The 17,695-nt window shown below is 47.5% G+C and overlaps 1 protein-coding gene across 1 annotated transcript in view; it reads right to left on the bottom strand.

Annotated features, from left to right (window-relative positions):
* The window catches only part of Fhl2 (four and a half LIM domains 2), a 42,244-nt gene that overhangs the window by 2,600 nt on the left and 21,949 nt on the right, over nucleotides 1-17,695 (bottom strand). Inside the window, exons 3-5 of the mRNA XM_032901030.1 lie at nucleotides 15,070-15,244; nucleotides 4,802-4,971; nucleotides 1,962-2,148 (exon numbers count right to left, since the gene is read on the bottom strand). Of these exons, the coding sequence (XP_032756921.1) occupies nucleotides 1,962-2,148; nucleotides 4,802-4,971; nucleotides 15,070-15,244 (532 nt within the window). The remainder of the gene's footprint in view (nucleotides 1-1,961; nucleotides 2,149-4,801; nucleotides 4,972-15,069; nucleotides 15,245-17,695) is intronic.

The raw sequence follows: 17,695 nt of genomic DNA on the forward strand, positions 1-17,695 counted from the left end.
ACCTTCTCTAACATGTTTCTTCTGTTAAGGCACATTGTCTCCTTCTACCCAGGGCCACTACATGGAAATGTCCTGCCTCTCAGTCACAAAATGTGAAAGACAAAAACAACCCCACATTACTGTGGGATGCATTATTTAAGCAGAGAGCTAGAGGCCAGGCAGTGGTGGTGCACGCCCTTAATCCCAGAATTTAGGAGGCAGAGGCAAGGGGATTTCTGTGAGTTCGAGGCCAGCCTGGGCTACAGAAGAGGGGAGCCGGAACAAGGGACAGAGCTGCATTTGTCCAGTGTCAGGCAGAAGCACAGATGCGTGGAAACTCAACCCCACTGCTGCTCTGTGCATATCTGCGGGTCACTACAAGCAACTTGGGTATTTGATATAAAGTTGCAAATCAGTTTTTTTAAGAGTAGACATGTTTGCAAATCTATATGGATAGATAATGTGGTCAATTATGGATGAGAAGTAAGCACTGAACGTAAAAATTGTAGTGTTTTTCAATTATTCAAAAAGCAGTATAAATTGTGTTGAAGGGGAAAAGTACTGAGGACCCATCAGAAACTTCACCCAAGCTCAGTGTGTGTGAGTCTTTGGAAATACCACTGAGTATATTCTAGTTGCAATTTCAAAGTTCTTCTGTATGTTTTTTGAAAATCAATCACTGCCTTTCAGAGAATTAGTTCTGCTGTTTTAAAGGAGGAATTCTGGTTTTCCTAACCTTTTCCCCAAATTCTATAACTGGCAAACATCCATGTCTAATATAAAGTACTTCACATTTATACTACTTTTCCATAAATTATATAGTGCTGGAGATATTTCCTTATCGGAAGTTAGGAAATGAGCCTCAAAGATGGATACGCCACTGAAAATGGCCCATTGTCTTCCCGAACTAATTTCCAGGGAAATACAGTATCTAAGCCACTAGAATCAGATATCTGCTGACTGTGTAGCAGGGATGATGCAACATTAGCTTTTTATCAACTCTATACAACCTAGAGTTGTCTGGGAAGAGGGAAGCTCTTTCTGTAGCCAAGTAGTCTGTTGGGCATTTTCTTGATTAATGATTGACGTGGGAGGGCCCAGCCCAATGTGGAGAGTGTAACCACCGGGACAGATGGTCCTGGGTTGTACAAGAAAGCATGTTGAGCAAGACAGGAAGAGCAAGCCAGTAAGCAGCACTCCTCCATGGCCCCGCTTGAATTCCTACCTCCAGGTTTCTGCCCTTACTTCCTCTCACGATGGACTATAAATGGTAAGATGAAATAAACCCTTTCCTTCACGTGTTGCTTTTAATCATGGTGTTTATCAGAGCAATAAAGAACAACAACAACAACAACAAACCAGATAGACTGAATGAATGTGGTTGGGACAAGGACTGCAGGAAAACACTCCTATCTACATATGACAGAATACTTGCACCCCCAGCCCCTGCCACTGATTGGTACATGGTGAGCAATCAAAGGGCTTTAGTCTGAAGCCGGTACTCTCCACCTTCAATATCTTCCGCATACTCAATAGCTCAGTCCAGATCCGGTCTGCCAGGCAGGCACATGTTAGGGTCTCACTTTGTCAGATTCCCTCAGGACTGTGCTATGAATAAACTACTCAGAATGCGCCGCCATCTAACCGTGGTTTGTGGTTGGAAGAGTCACACTAAGATGATATGGGTATTTCAAATACCAGTTCTGCTGTTGGGGCTGAAATACACCATTGTTTTGTTCATGGGACTGTAGTAGACCCAGACCCAAGCAGAAACACTAAGTGGGAGGCCAATGGTTCTACGTGACCAGGGTTAAGGGTAAGTCACTAGCTGTATTCCGAGGACACATCACAGAGAGGCAGAAATGCTTGTTGGGCTCAGAGCCTCAAGATATTAACACACCCGTGCTAACACTCTAGGTGTACATGCTACTCCAGGAAGCAGACAGCCTATGCCCTGGCGATAGCCTTCCCAGGACACTTACCACTAATGGGGTTGGTGCACCCAGCACACTTCTTGGCATACAGATCACAGAAGCAGGTCAGGCAGTATGGAAACTCATCCCGGGCTGTGAAGCGTTGCCCAGATAGCTGCTTCTTGCAGGCTGTGCACACAAAGCACTCCCTGTGCCAGGGCTGATCCCGGTAAGTAACACCTCCTGTGGTAATAGGCTGGAGGAGACAAGTATAAGAGTCAGGGCTGCCCCTGATTCTGGTAGACATCTGTCACTGCCGTCGCCTGTGGATGATGATGTAAGACACGCCCCACCCCCAACGAAGGTGCAGTTTGTTAAAGTGGTAAGGAAACCTTATACCTCAGGCATCTCGTGGTATCATCCATACCATTGCTGTAGCTCCTGGCTTTCTCCCTAGTGATCCTGGGTCTTTAGGTTTCACAGAGGTGCAGGGGAACAGAAGGTATGGGTACTGTGGGGTATTGTCACCCTCCCGAATAGGAAGGTGGCACAGTGGTGAAGTCATGGTCAGAGACAACGCTGAAAGCATCGACTGCTACTTCTGAATGGCTCTGTAGCTTAGGCAAGGCATGGCTAGAGATCTTAGTACCTCAGTTCTAACTACAAAGTTGGGGTGACAAAGAGAACGGGATGAATCTCTGTGTTCCATCAAATCCCAGCAAGTGGTGGCCTCTCCAGGTCTAGTTCCATGCTTGGTCTGCATGGTAACTAGAGAAGCAGAAAGGCAGAAGCTTAAAGACAACCAGGATCAGCATCTGCTGGTGTGGCCTGAAGGGACCAGCATCCCGGGGGGCCTTTTATTCCCGCCCTATCTTAGAGTCATGGAAGGTTTCTGAAGAAGCCCTAAGGTGATAAATGGCTTGCCATACCTCAACTGCATCCAGTAACCTCCAAATACTGCTTTTCCTATGAATTTAAATCATGGTGGAGAGTTGAGTCAGAGGTCAGGGAGTCTAAGTGGGTCTCAGCTCGACATGCAGCGGCCACAGCAGACAGAGTGAAAATGCTCCGGGCCACATCCCAATGCTCTTTACTCTTTTAACAGTGTGGCAGCATTTGGCAGTTTCTGAGGTCCCTGTATGAAGCTTGTGTAGCAAGATGCTACTTCTGCGCTGCAGACGAAGCAACTGAGACCTAGGCCGTGCCCAAGAATTAAGTCACAGCCAGCTAACGACAAGGCAGGGAGACTCAGGATTCCCTTCTGTCCTGTGCTCTTGTCATTAAATCACACATGAGAAATCATTTGTCACTCCCCTGTCCCAGAAGTAGAATTTATGGAAAATATTCTGGGTCTCCATGTTCTGGGAGATACAGGAAGCATATGAATATGTGAGGTGATGTTTACTCTGCCTGGAGTTCCCCCTGGGCCTCCCTCTGTGCTCTGGATCTAGTACCCTTCATGCCCTCCTACTCTCCTCTGTCTCCTACACCCTATGCTCCCCTACTTCCTCCCCATCCCCCACTTCCCCTCTCCCTCCCCCTTCTCCATTTCCTTTTCTTCCCCTACTCCTCCTCTCACTTCCTCCCCTCCCCTCTCTGTACCCCTTCTACCTCACCTCTCTAATTCACCCTCTCCCCCTCTCTTCATTCCTTCCACTTCCTCCCACTCCCTCCACATCTCCTCACACCCTCCTCCACCCCCTTTCGCACCACATCAGCTCAGCTTCACTTCAGCTTAAGTATGGCTTTCTTAGAGATTTCCCTTCCCCAACAACCCCAACCTCCATCCTCTGGTTCATTTTCTTGTCGACTCTGTGACCAATCTGTCCTGTCGCTCAGCACATGTATCAAGACACCCTGCTGGCTACAGCGTCATTTCCACCTGGATTAAAATCCAGGCTTTCACTGTCCTGCCTGCCCTCAGACCCCTGGTGTTGCAGGACCTCTTTCCTTGCCTGAGGAGGGATGGGTCTAGTGTATTTAGGGAGCACCTATACAAAGCCACACACCCAGAAAACTGTACCTTTTGCACTTTTACAACTAAAAGGACCACACTGATGGGCGGGTGACAGGACAAGTGACTCAAAGGAGCCATAGGAACTGCTATCATGGTGTTACAATGTGTAGTCTGTAGTGATGCCTACAGGTTTATAACCCTGGCAGTGGAGCTGATCTCAAGGTCAAACGACCTCTGAACAGTGCTCAGGTGTCTGCTGTATATGCACGAATAGATTCTACGGCCATCAAACATACATGAACGAACATGGCATTCACGATGTGCTACCTGCCTTGCTTACAGAGTTCATTACGGGTGAACCCAATGAGAGTTTCCCCTACCACATCAAGTGAACCTTGCCGGAAGGGAGGTTTCCAAGCCAGAAGAGGTGGCCATACAGTAGAAAGAGATCCCAGAAGAAACAAGTGCAGGAGTGAACTGAGCAAAGAATAGCCACAGACGTGGTGGAGGGCAGTGGAGCAGGGAAGTGAGGAGAGGGGAGGGCTTAGCTTAACAGGCTGGAATAGGTCCTAACAGCATTGAGGCCCTAGAGGCACCACCATCCATGGAGCTGTGTGTAGGAGAGCATGGCAGACCTCCTCTGTGCTTCTTGTTTATTCAAGATCAGCTTAACAGAGACAAGTTAAAGAGAGAGAGTTTCCCTTCCCTCTGACATCAGGTAATAACATTTGGAAATGTTATTGAAGGCAGAATTTTCTCTTTGAGAAAAAGAAAAAGAAGAGGTCAGCTCACAGACCCAGTAGATAAACACACAGACACCCAGGAGAACAGATGTTCAAGGCAAGAATGGGCAAGCTCTCATAGCAGAGAGCCATGACAGGTGTTCCTTCGTGATGGCTGGGCCGAGGACGGAAGCTGAGAAGGACAAGAAGCCCCCAGGGACCCCGAGCACCTTTTTGCACTGCACACACTGCAGGGCATACTGCTTCTCATAGCAGGGCACGCAGAAGTTCTGATTCTCCTTAGGTATGAAGCTCTTGGTTCCGATGGGCTGCTGGCAGCGCTGACAGGTGAAGCAGGTCTCATGCCAGCTGCTGCCCTTGTATTCCATCTTGCGGGTACCTGTGGTCAGAGGCGAGAGAAAGCAGCAGCTGCCGTTAGACTGACTGGGGTCCTGGTAACGCGTCTCCAGAGCCCGTTACCACCTAGTGTTATGATACAGCAAGTCTCTTCCGCTCTCGGAGGCTCCTCTCTAACTGGAGATAATTGCTAGTTTGCTTTTGTTTCAACGCTACACATGCAGTCCTAGAACATAGTAGGACTACATGGTACATAGTTAGTACTTGATGTTTACATTAAATATGGGAATTAAATTAAATCAATTAATTAAATTTAATTTCATTAAAATTGGGAATGTTAAGTGGAAATAAAAATTAAGTAAATATCAATAAATTTAATTAATAGATTAAAAATTAATAAAATAAAAAAATGTAAAGTGCTTTTCCACATGGTAAAACAGATGAAATTCAGCACGGTTTGTTAATCCTTATGTGGTGGGGTTGGCGAAGGTCACGACATGGTTTAACTTCCCATGGTTTCAGCTATCTGTGGTCAAACTCAGGTCAAACTGAAAATATTTAACGGAAAATGCCAGAAATATACAATTCATTCATTAAGGAAAAACCGGACACCTTTCTGGATATCGTGAGAAGATACCGCACTCCCTCACCCAGTCCGCGAGGATGGCTATTGTCCTGTTACTCAGAGCATCCATACTGCATATGCTACCAACCCACATCGTTACAAGAACAACTGTCATGGTACCACAGTGCCTGGGTTCATATAGCCTTATTTTACTTACTTTTACCTGTCCGATACTCATTAAATTCTGTCATAAAGCAGAGCAAATGCAGACCTAGTACTTTCAATGGTGGGTCTCAGAATATACTCGCAAAGGACAGAGGGAACACCGTACAGCCCCTGCTGTACCTTCATTAATCAACACCCCTCTGGTTCACAGTGAAGTGGGAGTGACTAGAGGCCACGGAGATGGCTCAGCGGGTGACATTTCTTGCCATGTGAGAGCTTGACAACCTGAGTCCAATCCCCAGAACCCACCACAAAAGAAGCAAGCCAAGAGGTATCCTTTAACAAACTCTGTAAGTGCACTGTGGCATGCACATGCCCTTCCCCACCAACATGCACACAGTGCACACATGCACACAGTGCACACACGCACACGAACACAAACAGTAATCACTAATAATAATAGAATATGAATGTCTGTGGAGTTGATGACCTGGAGCCTCCAGCCCAGTGCAGTGAGGCACTCCAGCAACACCGGCTGTGTGACCCACATTGTGATTCTGGTTTTCCACACTGTGCTGTGACCTAGAATGAGAGCTACTCATGGCACATTCCTATTGCTCCTTAGTCGATATGCCCTAGGAATTTGTTCACTCTACCATCAACAGCCTTGACTAACAGCGACACTGCATTTATTGACTGATTTTTTTTACATCCCCTAATATGTGTATATATTTATAAGATGAGTGAATTCAAAACAGAAGCTGTGTGTGAGTACCTTTTGTAGGATGCAGTGGACTAGGAAAAGGAAATAGAGTAGGGTCTTGTGTATGTGATACCTCAGGGATATCCCACAGCAGCCTGTGGGCCAGACACACAGGGCTGTCTGTTTCTTAAATGGGGTTTATTTTGTCTGTTTTATGGTAGAGCTTAAGAGGGCCTCTCATGCTAGGAAGGATTCTACCACTACACCCACAGCCCACAAAGCATTTACTATCACAGCCTCTGTTCTTTTCCCACAGCAGTGGAGCTACAGAATAGCTGAGTTTATGACAGACACTGTATCATTTGCAACTGGAAAAAGAAAACAACAACAAAACACCTTTCTGACTTTAAAAGATAAAATAAGGTTTTGCTAGCTCTGGCTGACCTTGACCTCACAACTCTCCTGTCTCAGTGTCTACAGTAATGGGTGGCTTCTCTGTGCAGTACTACTACTGGCTTTTATGGCTTTGATGGGAAATATTTTCCACTGTGTGGATCATATAAAGGATGCAGAATGTGGGCAACTTCAACCTAGTCCCCCCGGAATGGGGGTAGGTAGGTGGAAGGGGCCCACTGCTCCAGGCCCAGCAGAAGTACACAGAATAATGCGAGCAACTCTGAAATGGTCCTTAGGTCTCAGTCAAAACAGCAAGGTTTGGGGCTTTCCTTTAGCTGGCTGGAAGGCTAGTCAGGAGACATCTGTGCTGTGGGCGGATAGGGGTGCACCAAGAATTCTTACATGATTATTAGACAGCATTCCTGGGTCACTTTCTCAGCTTCTAATTCTTCCAAGGGGTGCTCTCTCTTACATAGACTATGTAAAATATACAGAGTACATGTGTGCCTAACACACTGTACCTTCTAAAGTGGAGGTACACAGGCTGTCCTGGGGGATGATGGATCTTTAAGTGAAAATGAGAGTGGACAGCCAGTGTGAGGGCGAGAATGGGTAGCTTTCAAATGTGTTTCCGCGGCACCCAGAGGCTGGCTCCTTTACCACCAGGTGCATCTTGGTCCTCTGCTCCTGTCTCTCTGAGCTGATGCTGTCAAGCAGGCCACCAACCAAGTGATGTCTCACTGAATACAGTCGGCTACAACTCTCCGATGGCTAGCTCTCGGTGTGTGCTGAGGTAAATGTTTTGGTTTCTTGAAAGAGGGTCTGGCTCTGTAGCCAGAATGTACTTGAGAATTCATTATTTAGAGCAGGCTAATCTAGAACTTACGTCTATCTTCTGCCTCTACCTTATGAGCGCTGGCATTACAAGTATATGCCTCCATGCTGGGCTCTGAAGTAAATCTTATAGCAGCACAGGGCTGGGGAATTGCACCTGCAGGGAAAGTGTTAGGAAGGCTGGCCACCCATTACCATGGCCACAAGCTACAGGGTTACCGTGTAATGTGGCTAGTATGGTCCTGTTCCCTTCCAGACAGACAAATAAGGAATCAGGAACATGTGGGTGCAAGATTAGAGCTGGCCTGGCCTGTCTCCTTGGGCCCTCCTTCCTCTGATACCAGCAAGAAACCCGCTGAGAGGGGCCGGGCATTTAGGTTGTGTGGACTGGCAAGTCCTGGGAAATTATGATGAAATCCTAATTTCCTGTCTTGTTAGTGTGGTGTATGGAACTGGGAAGGGAGAAGGACTTGGACAAAGTCCTGAAAACCTGAATCCACTACCAGAGCTCCACAGAAGCTCTGCCCACGATTCACCTTTCTTTTTGTTTTCATGGTTTAATTGGTATATGATATTTACATGTATCTAATAGAGTATACTACTCTAGGCAAGGATTGTAAACAGGGGGATCGTCAGAGCCATTCCGATGTGTAGGCATATCTGCAGTGCCAGCCATTCAGAAGGCTTTGGCAAGAGGATCACTTGAGCCCAGAGTCCGAGGGAAGCCTGGCAATGCAGAGATCCTGTCTCCTAAAGTCTGAACAATGAAAACAACAAATCCCCTGGTCTTGATGCTGCTGTGAATACAGCTTTTAGATGAAATTCCTGTTTGCGGCCAGCAGACTTAGAAGGAAGCAGATCTGTCTCGGACCATGCCTCCAATCAGCTGAAAATCTGGTGAGTAAAGGAAAGTTTTCTCAAGGGTAGGAATTCTCAAGACCAACTCCAAGAAAGCTTGTATGCCTCCGCCCCGTGGTCGCTGGATACTCCCATGGAAGCCGGGCATGGAGGATGCCTCTCAGGTGTCAGACTTTCCTTCACCTCATGAGCCTGTCCCTTGTCAGACTTGTGTCTTCTCCACTCACTAACAGACTGCTGAGTCTGTCTCAAAGACAGGGGAAGTTTTCAAAGACGCTAAGGCTTCCCATCTTCCACAGTTCCTGAGACGAGGCTTTCATTGGTAGAAAGGTTTCCGAGACTTGCTGGAGAGGGAGGCAATGTGAAAGTTGGTGACTTCAGAGCTGTAATTTCTACCTAGAAGAGCCAGGAGTTCAGAGCAGGAGGAGACAGCCAGGGTGGAGTCTGGACTGATAGAGCAGAGGAGGAAAAAAGAAGTCTCCTGTGGCAAGGATTCAGTGTATCAGAGAGGCTTGAGGAGTGGAGCACAATGGGTCAATGCACATGGCCTCCAGTGTACAAAGGGACATGTTAGGGTCCCATCAACTATATTGCTTCTGTAACCCTTGTTGGCAGGGTTCACTTAACTATGCACAGACAGAGAAGAGTGCTGCAGGCCATGTGAGGAGAGCAGACCAAGGCCCACAGAGCTCCTGGCCACACCTAGGGCACAAAGCAAAGACCACTTAGGCTCCCCATCCAGCACCATGGACTGTGTAGGGATGCCCCATTGAGATGGATCCTAGGGCTGCACGTGTATCCCATTAGAGAGGCTATGTGTATTTGCTACAGCCAAAGGTCTCTGCGACTCTTATGTCCTCCATCTTCTCAACGATGTCCCTGAAGCCAAGTGAAGGAAACCAGCCACCCTGCATAGTGAACGTCCTCGTCCACTTGTCCTGTACCTGTGCCAGTGTAGAATACTAAGACGCAAAAACCCCTCATGTGTGAAGCTAGCCCAGTTTCTCTCTGCAGACACAAGTCTGTCCTCTGTCCCTTTACCTCTCAGGGCCTGTCTGCCTGCAAAAAGGTCCTAGCACTGGTCTCCTAGGCTTAAAGAACAGGGAAAACTAGAGGAACTGGGGACACCAGAGTCACACAGAAGAGGGTGGAGCACTTTAGAGGTAAATGAACAAAGCCAGAAAAAGAACAGAAGCAGCAGTAAGTAGACCCTGGGGCTGGGCTGCAACAGCGTGGTTGGCTGCAACTATGTGGCTGTGTGGCTGGGCTGCAGCTGTGGGGCTGGGCTGCAGCTGTGTGGCTGGGCTGCAGCTGTGGGGCTGGGCTGCAGCTGTAGGCTGCAAGCATGGTGGGAGGTTTATAAAATCCCTGCTCACTAGAGGAACTGCAAATTGCCTTTCCTGGGCTATTGTTTAGAAGACTGCCAAAAATTTAATTTGTTTTCCTTTTTGAGACAGAGTCTTGTGCTGTTCTTGTCTGTTTGTTTGTCTGCTTTTGTCAACTTGATATGAGGTAGAATCACTTGGGGAGACGGAGCCGCCATTTCAAAAATGCCCCTATCAGATTGACCTGTAGGCAAGCCTCTTGGTTGAAGATTGATGTGGGAGGACCAGCCTTTGGTGGGCAATGTTCCAATGCCTACTGCCATACCCGACTCGGGCCCTAAATTTCTAATTTACGTGGCTTAAAATTCCAGTATCACCAATTGCCATGCAGCTCTGTCTTCCCCACCCTTCCTGAGCTGTGCTTTCAGGCTGCGGGCTTCTGTTCCTGTCACCGTGTGTCACAGTCGTTTAAAAGTCGTATTAACCAGAAAAAATGTCGTAGCAATAAGAATCTATCTTACCGCAGGTCTAATTATCTCCTTTGGAAAAGTATTACTTCTCGCCCCATATATCTTCCCCAAATACTTCCCATATGTCAGTCTGTCACCCAAAACTCTGCAGTACCTCCTCTTTGCCAAAAGCAAAGCAAGCCAGAAATAAAACAGAAAGTTAGTCACTCTCCCACAGAAGGATCTGAGCTTGAGTGTGTGGATGTAGCCCAGCGTCAGGGTGTTCACTGGCGTGTAGGAGGCCATGCACGTCCACAGCACCACAAGTCAGAATTTGGCTCGAAACTGTCTCCTAGGCATCGTGTTCTTCACACATCGATGGCTACAGGATGACACATTGGTGGCCCTGGATCTAAAGTTAGTATTCACTCCATTGAAACTACAGACTCAAAACCCTTGACTCAAACTCTCTCTCTCTCTCTCTCTCTCTCTCTCTCTCTCTCTCTCTCTCTCTCTCTCTCTATCTCTCTGTGTGTGTGTGCGCACGCACACATGCTTACAAGCGTTTGTGTGAAAGTGTGTGTATAGACCACACGTGTGTAGAGCCCAGAGGTGTCATCCTTCTGGAGTTGTTCATCCTTGTTCTCACTCTGGGACTGCAGGCTCAGTCATCTGTCAAGGTTGGCTGGGATCTCCCAGATTCTGTGTGGTGCATCTTCGTCTGTACATGAGGACACACTCACTGGCAGGTGTTGTAGTCGGCACTGAACAACCTATGATCCTCACACAGCAGTGAAGGCAAACAGATGGAAACACCCAGAGAGAATGGGTGGGCCCTCCACCTCCAGCCCGTCCTTCTTTCAGGAATTAACTGCTTCGGGGACTTGTATCCCGCCCCCCGTCCCCTTGGTAAAAATGGTTATTGTATCTGAGGTGAGGCAGAAAGAACAGAAATAAAGGGTGACATCTTTCCAACAAAATCCAAGTCCCCATGAAGCGCTCTCGTAGCCCTGCCACATGGGGGCGCACTACACATCTGTGGAAAGGGATTACTGTGGCTGAGAACTGGAGCCTGGATACACATTTGATCCCAATGGTCAATCCATGCTCCTCCATCCTGTGACCCGTGCCTGTGAGGGCAGTGACAGAACAATTGCAGGACGCTCTTCCTGTGTGAGGAAGACTGCTAGTCACAGGGCCACGTGTGGCTAAAGCATGAATGACTGAGTAAGCAAGTAGGGGGAGGAGGGGCATCAGTCAACACCCACCTTGTCAGATCAGTGTGAACCTTGCCGACGTACTTCTTTAAAGCCCTTTCCCACCTCCACGACTGTTCTGACATGGGGCTTTCACAGTTTACACACTGCTGTGAGGGGCAGGGAGTCAGGCATTTTCTGAATGAGCCACCTTCCAGTCCCAATTTGTATTGCTTTTATATGTACAGAAATAATAATAATAATAATAATAATAATAATAATAATAATAATAAAGTGATGAGTGATACCTTTAGTTCCTGCTACTTGAAAGACTGAGGTGGTAGGATCATTTGCGCTTTCTTTCTGCCCCCTCTCCCATCACGTGTGCTTTTGGTCTCAGGTGAGCCTGACTCTTTTGTTGCTGTTTTTAGATAGTAACTCATTGTGTATCTGGCTGGCCTAGAACTGAGAGATCTGCGTGTCTCTAGCTATAGAGTGCTGAGATTAAAGGTGTGTCCCAGCCCACCCGGCATTGAATGTGATTCTTAAAGAAAAACAATCCTTTGAAATGGCTTTACGTTGCCTTTGTTTATCAGCGGAATGAACTGAACTTCTAGGCTTCACTTTCAAATTTAACATTATGTGATAGCTTTTACCTAAAAGTTCTTTGATTAACAAACTTCAAATTCTTAAGTAGTTCCAAAACTGAGTTAAAATTACAGGTATTATGAATAATTGAATACTATAAGTGCTAAAATAGCTAATAGCTAATACATTAAGAAGTTTTGACCAAGCCCACAAGCATGGGTCACTTTCTCAGTATGGACTTTAAAATTCAGAATCCCAAGGTTAACTCATGTTTTTAAAACTCTCGCACTCACTTTAGAGGTTACTTAATATATGTAGCCTATTGATACAGCAATATGTTATTGCTATCTACAAACGCGTTAGCGGCCATTTATGGCTATCCTGGGATGTGCAAATCCTGTGGGCCACAGAATGGATAAACCTGGTGATCTGCTTCCCCTCGATTCTAAACCCCCGTATAATTTCAAAGAGGCTGTCTTGATACTTTAAATTATTTAGTTTCTTGCATAGAATCTAGCTGTGCCGTCCGTCCAGGCTGACGATGCACTGTCTTCCTGCCTCAGCTTCCTGACTGCCCAGGTTCAGGACTGTATTAACATACTGGCCTTGAAAGCAATTTGAATTCACGGACTATACCCAGTTTGTCCACTAGGGGGCGCCTGATGACCTCGCTTGGGCCACTGTCTGCACAGGATCTGTCAGCCGCCTTCCTCCACATGAATGGTTCAGAGCCCACATGCCCATCTGCTCACACTTGTCTTTATCTTCAATCAGCTTGCCATCCCACTGCATCCAAGTGATCTGCTTACTGCTGCTTCCACCTACCTAGTCTTTGGGGAGAGCCTATGCTTCCTATTGACACTTACACGGAAGGATGATACTCTCTGCTGGCTTTGTGTATTCATCCAGGCGCTACACAAAGCCAGCAGGTCCAGCAGTAGCTCCATGTGTGAGTATGACACATGCTGGAAGCTACTTGGCCCAGAGCCTACCACCTGTGCTAGTACCATGTTCTAAATCATACCACCTTCTAAGTTGCCTGACATCAGAATCCTAGGTCAGGTTCTCGGAGCTGCTCTTGTGTCCATTTTTACATCGTGTGTATGATAAGGCTTGCTTCTTAAATCCCATATTTTCTTATGTGTATTTATGTGCGTCTTTGCTGTGATGGTGATCAAGCCCACATGGTAGGCAAGCACTCTACCACGGAGGTACAGCCATCCTCCATATATTTTTATTAACTCGCCTTGGCTGGCCTCTAACTCACAGAGATCTGCCTGCCTCTGTGTCCTGCATACTGAGATTAAAGGTGTTCACTGCTACACACGGTCTACCACTCACTTTTTACAAATAAAAGATTCCTTCTTCCTATACAAAGCCAAGATGAGAGAGAGGGAGGGAGGGAGAGGGAGAGAGAGAGAGGGAAAGAGAGAGAGGGAGAGAGAGAGAGGGAGAGAGAGAGAAACAGACAGAGAGAGACACACAGAGAGAGACAGAGAGAGAGAGAGACAGAGACACACAGGGAGAGAAACAGAGAGAGACAGAGAGAGACAGAGACACACACAGAGAGAGACAGAGAGAGAAAGACAGAGAGATAGAGAGACAGAGAGACAAAGACAAAGAGAGACAGAGAGAGAGAGAGAGAGAGAGAGAGAGAGAGAAAGAGAGACAGAGAGAGAGAGAGAGAAAGACAGAGACAGAGAGAGAGAGAGAAACAGAGAGAGAAAGACAGAGAGACAGAGACAGACAGAGAGACAGAGAGAGAAAGACAGAGACACACAGAGAGACAGAGAGAAAGACAGAGAGAGACAGAGAGAGACAGAGAGAGACAGAGAGAGACAGAGACAGAGAGAGAAAGACAGAGACACACAGAGAGACAGAGAGAGAGAAAGACAGAGACAGAGACAGACAGAGAGACAGAGACAGACAGAGAGACAGAGAGACAGAGAGAGAAAGACAGAGACACACAGAGAGACAGAGAGAGAGAAAGACAGAGAGAGAGACAGAGAGAGACAGAGAGAGACAGAGAGTGAGAGACAGAGAGAGAGACAGAGAGAGAGACAGAGAGAGAGACAGAGAGAGACAGAGAGAGAGACTCATCTTCTCCAGGTAAAAAAAGAGACACCTTATCATTACATATAGTTCTTAACCCAGTTCTGGTTCTGTCCTTTTTTGATGTCTGTCTATCTGTCTATCTAGGGCATAACTTCATGAGGTCAGGCAGAGGGTTCAGCTAAGCAACATGTGGCCCTTGGCCAGTCCTGGCACACCAGCGCACAAATCATAGTTGTTGGAAATAACAGAGTATAAATCCGGCAAGCAGGGCAGAACAGCACGTGTCCTGGGAGAAGTGAGGCAGAGGAGAAGACGCGTTTCCAGGGAACGGCTGGCATTCTTTCTCTGGCTGTTCTCTCTAGCCACAGCTGCTGCTGCATATCCTCAACCAACCAACAGCAGCAGATCAAGAGTCCCCAAGGGAAATAAGTGTATCCATAGATAACTTATAGAGATGTCTGCCAACATGTCTCACACCGCACAGGATAACCGTGTACATATAGCACTTGCAGATGATTTTAAATAACTGCGGAAATGTTCTAGATAAGAATTGGGCATTTTGCATAGGGTGCTTGAGAACCTCTGAGTCTTGGAAGCTGGACCTAATCCCTGAGATACCAAGGGCTGACTGAATAGGAATTCCACTTAGAGATTCCACTCCTCCTAATGATACACCTCACTCCTCTCCCACCCCCTCATTTGCGGGAGTGGGGTGGGGTGGGGGGTTGAGACAGCATTTCTCAGTGTAGCCTTGGCTGTCCTGGAACTGGCTCTGAGGACCAGGCTGGCCTCAAACTCAGACATCCGCCTGCTTCTGCCTACCGAGTGCTGGCAGTGCGCTGTCACCGCCCAGTCACACCCCTGCATCTGAGAACGTATCCTGTAGCTCAGGGACGAACACTGGAGCATCATCACCAGAGTCTGTGGCCCACTGAGAGTCCCACGGCACAGCCCATCCCTAAGCTGGCTCAGTGCCGTGTGCGCATGGAGAAGGCGCGCGCTCTGACCTGGCATGATGGTCTTCTTACACTCCTGGCACTTGGACGAGTACTCGTTGGAATAGCAGTCGGTGCACAGCAGCTGCTCCTCCTTGGCCGCAAACGGCTTGTCCACCAGCGAGCTCCCGCACCGGGAGCAGTGGAAGCAGCCTTCATGCCAGTGGCGATCCTTGTAGGACAAGTCCTGGAGAGGCAGACACACAGTCAGAGGCAGGACTGTCTGACTCACAGCACAGGGGCCCTCGGTGCACTACACTGCTGGAGTGTGTAGGTAAGAGAGGGAGGGGGAGGGGGAGAAGGAGGGGGTGGGGGGGGGGGAGGACAGATTGGCGTGTCGACAAGCCTGCGCTGTATTTTCCTGATTGATGATTGATGTGGGAAGGGCCAACTTGCTATGAGCTGGTGGTCCTGTGTGCTATTTAAAAAGCGGGCTAAGCAAGCCTCGGGGAGGGGAGGGGACAACCCAGCAATCAGCACTTATTCTCAGTCTCTGTATCGGTTCCTGCCCTGACCTCCTTTAGTGACAGAGTGTGGTCTGAGAGTTGTAAGTTGAAACAAGCCCCTCCCCTGGATGTTTCTTTTGGTCACGGTGTTTTCTCACAGCACTAGAAACCCTTCTTAGACACTGAACTAGGAGGCCTTGTTCCTGTGAGGCTCACGCTTCCCTGAACCCAGCTCACTGCATGTCAGTGGGTTGGTCCTTTGTAGAAATGGATCAGGGACGTGGCTTACACATATGCTGGACTCCCATCAGTCTATGTATGATGAGAGTAGGGAGTGAGAGAGCAGAAGCCCAAACCTGTCTTTTGCAGGTTAAATACTGAAAGTAATTTTAGAAGAAAAAAAAAATGGTGGGGAGATTATATGTACTTTGTTGTATGTTTTGATAAGTGAAATGCAGTATAATATGCTTTAATTTGAGACCATCTGTCCATGTGTTAAGTCACTACATACTAGTAAGCTCATACAATGTATATCACTATATGATATGTCATATACATATATTGGTATCATTTGGGATTAGGTATAACCTGGACTTTCTCCATACACATACCCCACCTTCAAAATTAAACCCCTTACAGGGCCAAGTAGCAGACAAAATAAAACAAACATAAACAATGAACTGCAGATATACGCACGGTAAATGATGGTAATTGGGACCATGCTGTAAGCTCTCAATACTGCATAACCCTGAAATACAGTCAGTCCTGAAGCGCAGACGCACTCCTGAGCCTGCTCGCAGCGGCTTATCTGGCATGAAGCAAGCTAGGCGGTGTCAGGTTCGGTGGAAACCGTACCAAATGAAGGTTGCTTTCTTAGAAGTTAGCTGGCCTTCTGTTGTAACACATCATCCCACCAATGAGGATCCTTGGTGGAATGACTGCAGAGTGCTTTCCCATTGGGCCAACATTGGACAGAATCAAAAGAGAGAGGTCAGAAGCCTTTTTTTGTAAGGTGGCCTACTGTCACCTGGCAGCAACTCAGCTCAGGGAGCAGGCACTGCACACGTATGAAGGGGTCACCTTTTATTAGCGAGGAAAAGTGGCACAATTTTGTTACTTTTCACTATGACAGAACGCCGTAATCAAGATGATGTAAGAAAGTATTTAATTGGGCTTAAAGTTTTCGAGGATTAGAAGCCAGGACTGTGGAGCAAATTCATGGCAGTGAGAAGGGCTGAGCTCCCAGTCTGGAAGCAGCAGGTTCGTTGCCCCACACTGGAGAAGGCGAGGTTTTTAAGTAAATGGACCCACAGAGACACACCTCTTCCAACAAGGCCACACCTCCTAACCCTTTCCAACAACCACCGGCTGGGAACCAGGTATTCAAATGTTTGAGACTTGGGACACCTCATTCAAACCACCTCAAGGGTTGAGGAGATTTGCATTTTGAGGTAACCTTTAGAAATGAAAAGCAAAACGAAACGAAAAACCAGAACTACATCTTGAAAGTGAAGCCACCAGATGTCGCCAGTGCCCACACGGGCTATTGAGTCCCTAAAAGGACAGAGTCCTGTGCATTGGTGTAATGAGACATTTGCAGAGAAGCCAGCCGAAGGCTCTAGCTGGTCTAAGGTTTTACGGGAGCTCCTTTTTCTTCCCGCAGTGAACCATTCTGCAACAAAAAACACAACAGACTTAAATCTGTCTTGCTGACGGTCATCTGACACTTGAAAGTTTGACCTTGTATATGAGCACTGTCATATCCTTTAGATGGACCTGTCACATGCCACTCAGAGAGCCAAGTCAGGCACGTGGAGATCACAGGAGGCCTATGAAGAGTCAGGCAGAGCTCTCCCAGCTGACTTCCTGTGAGCAGCGCTCTCAGGGCGCATTTCCAGAGGCCTCCCGAACTCACCTGTCTCTCTCGCGCATGCACACACTCACCACAGATAGCATAGTTAGTGCACACTGATCATTCTAAAACCTTTCTGACAGAAGTTGAGAAGGCTAAGCTAATTCCTTGGCAGGCTTCAAATTGGCAGTTAAGGAGACTAGATCTAAATCTGTTTCCAAGAACTGGGCCATTTTAAGCAAGTCTGGGCCTCAGAAGCTGCCCCACTACCTGGCCTGAGGCAGGACAAAGGGTCAGCAGCAGTTTCCAGACTTCCTCAGCTGTATCCTTAGCAACAGGT

This window comes from Rattus rattus, chromosome 4 (assembly GCF_011064425.1).
Source record: "Rattus rattus isolate New Zealand chromosome 4, Rrattus_CSIRO_v1, whole genome shotgun sequence".
Lineage (NCBI taxonomy): Eukaryota > Metazoa > Chordata > Mammalia > Rodentia > Muridae > Rattus > Rattus rattus.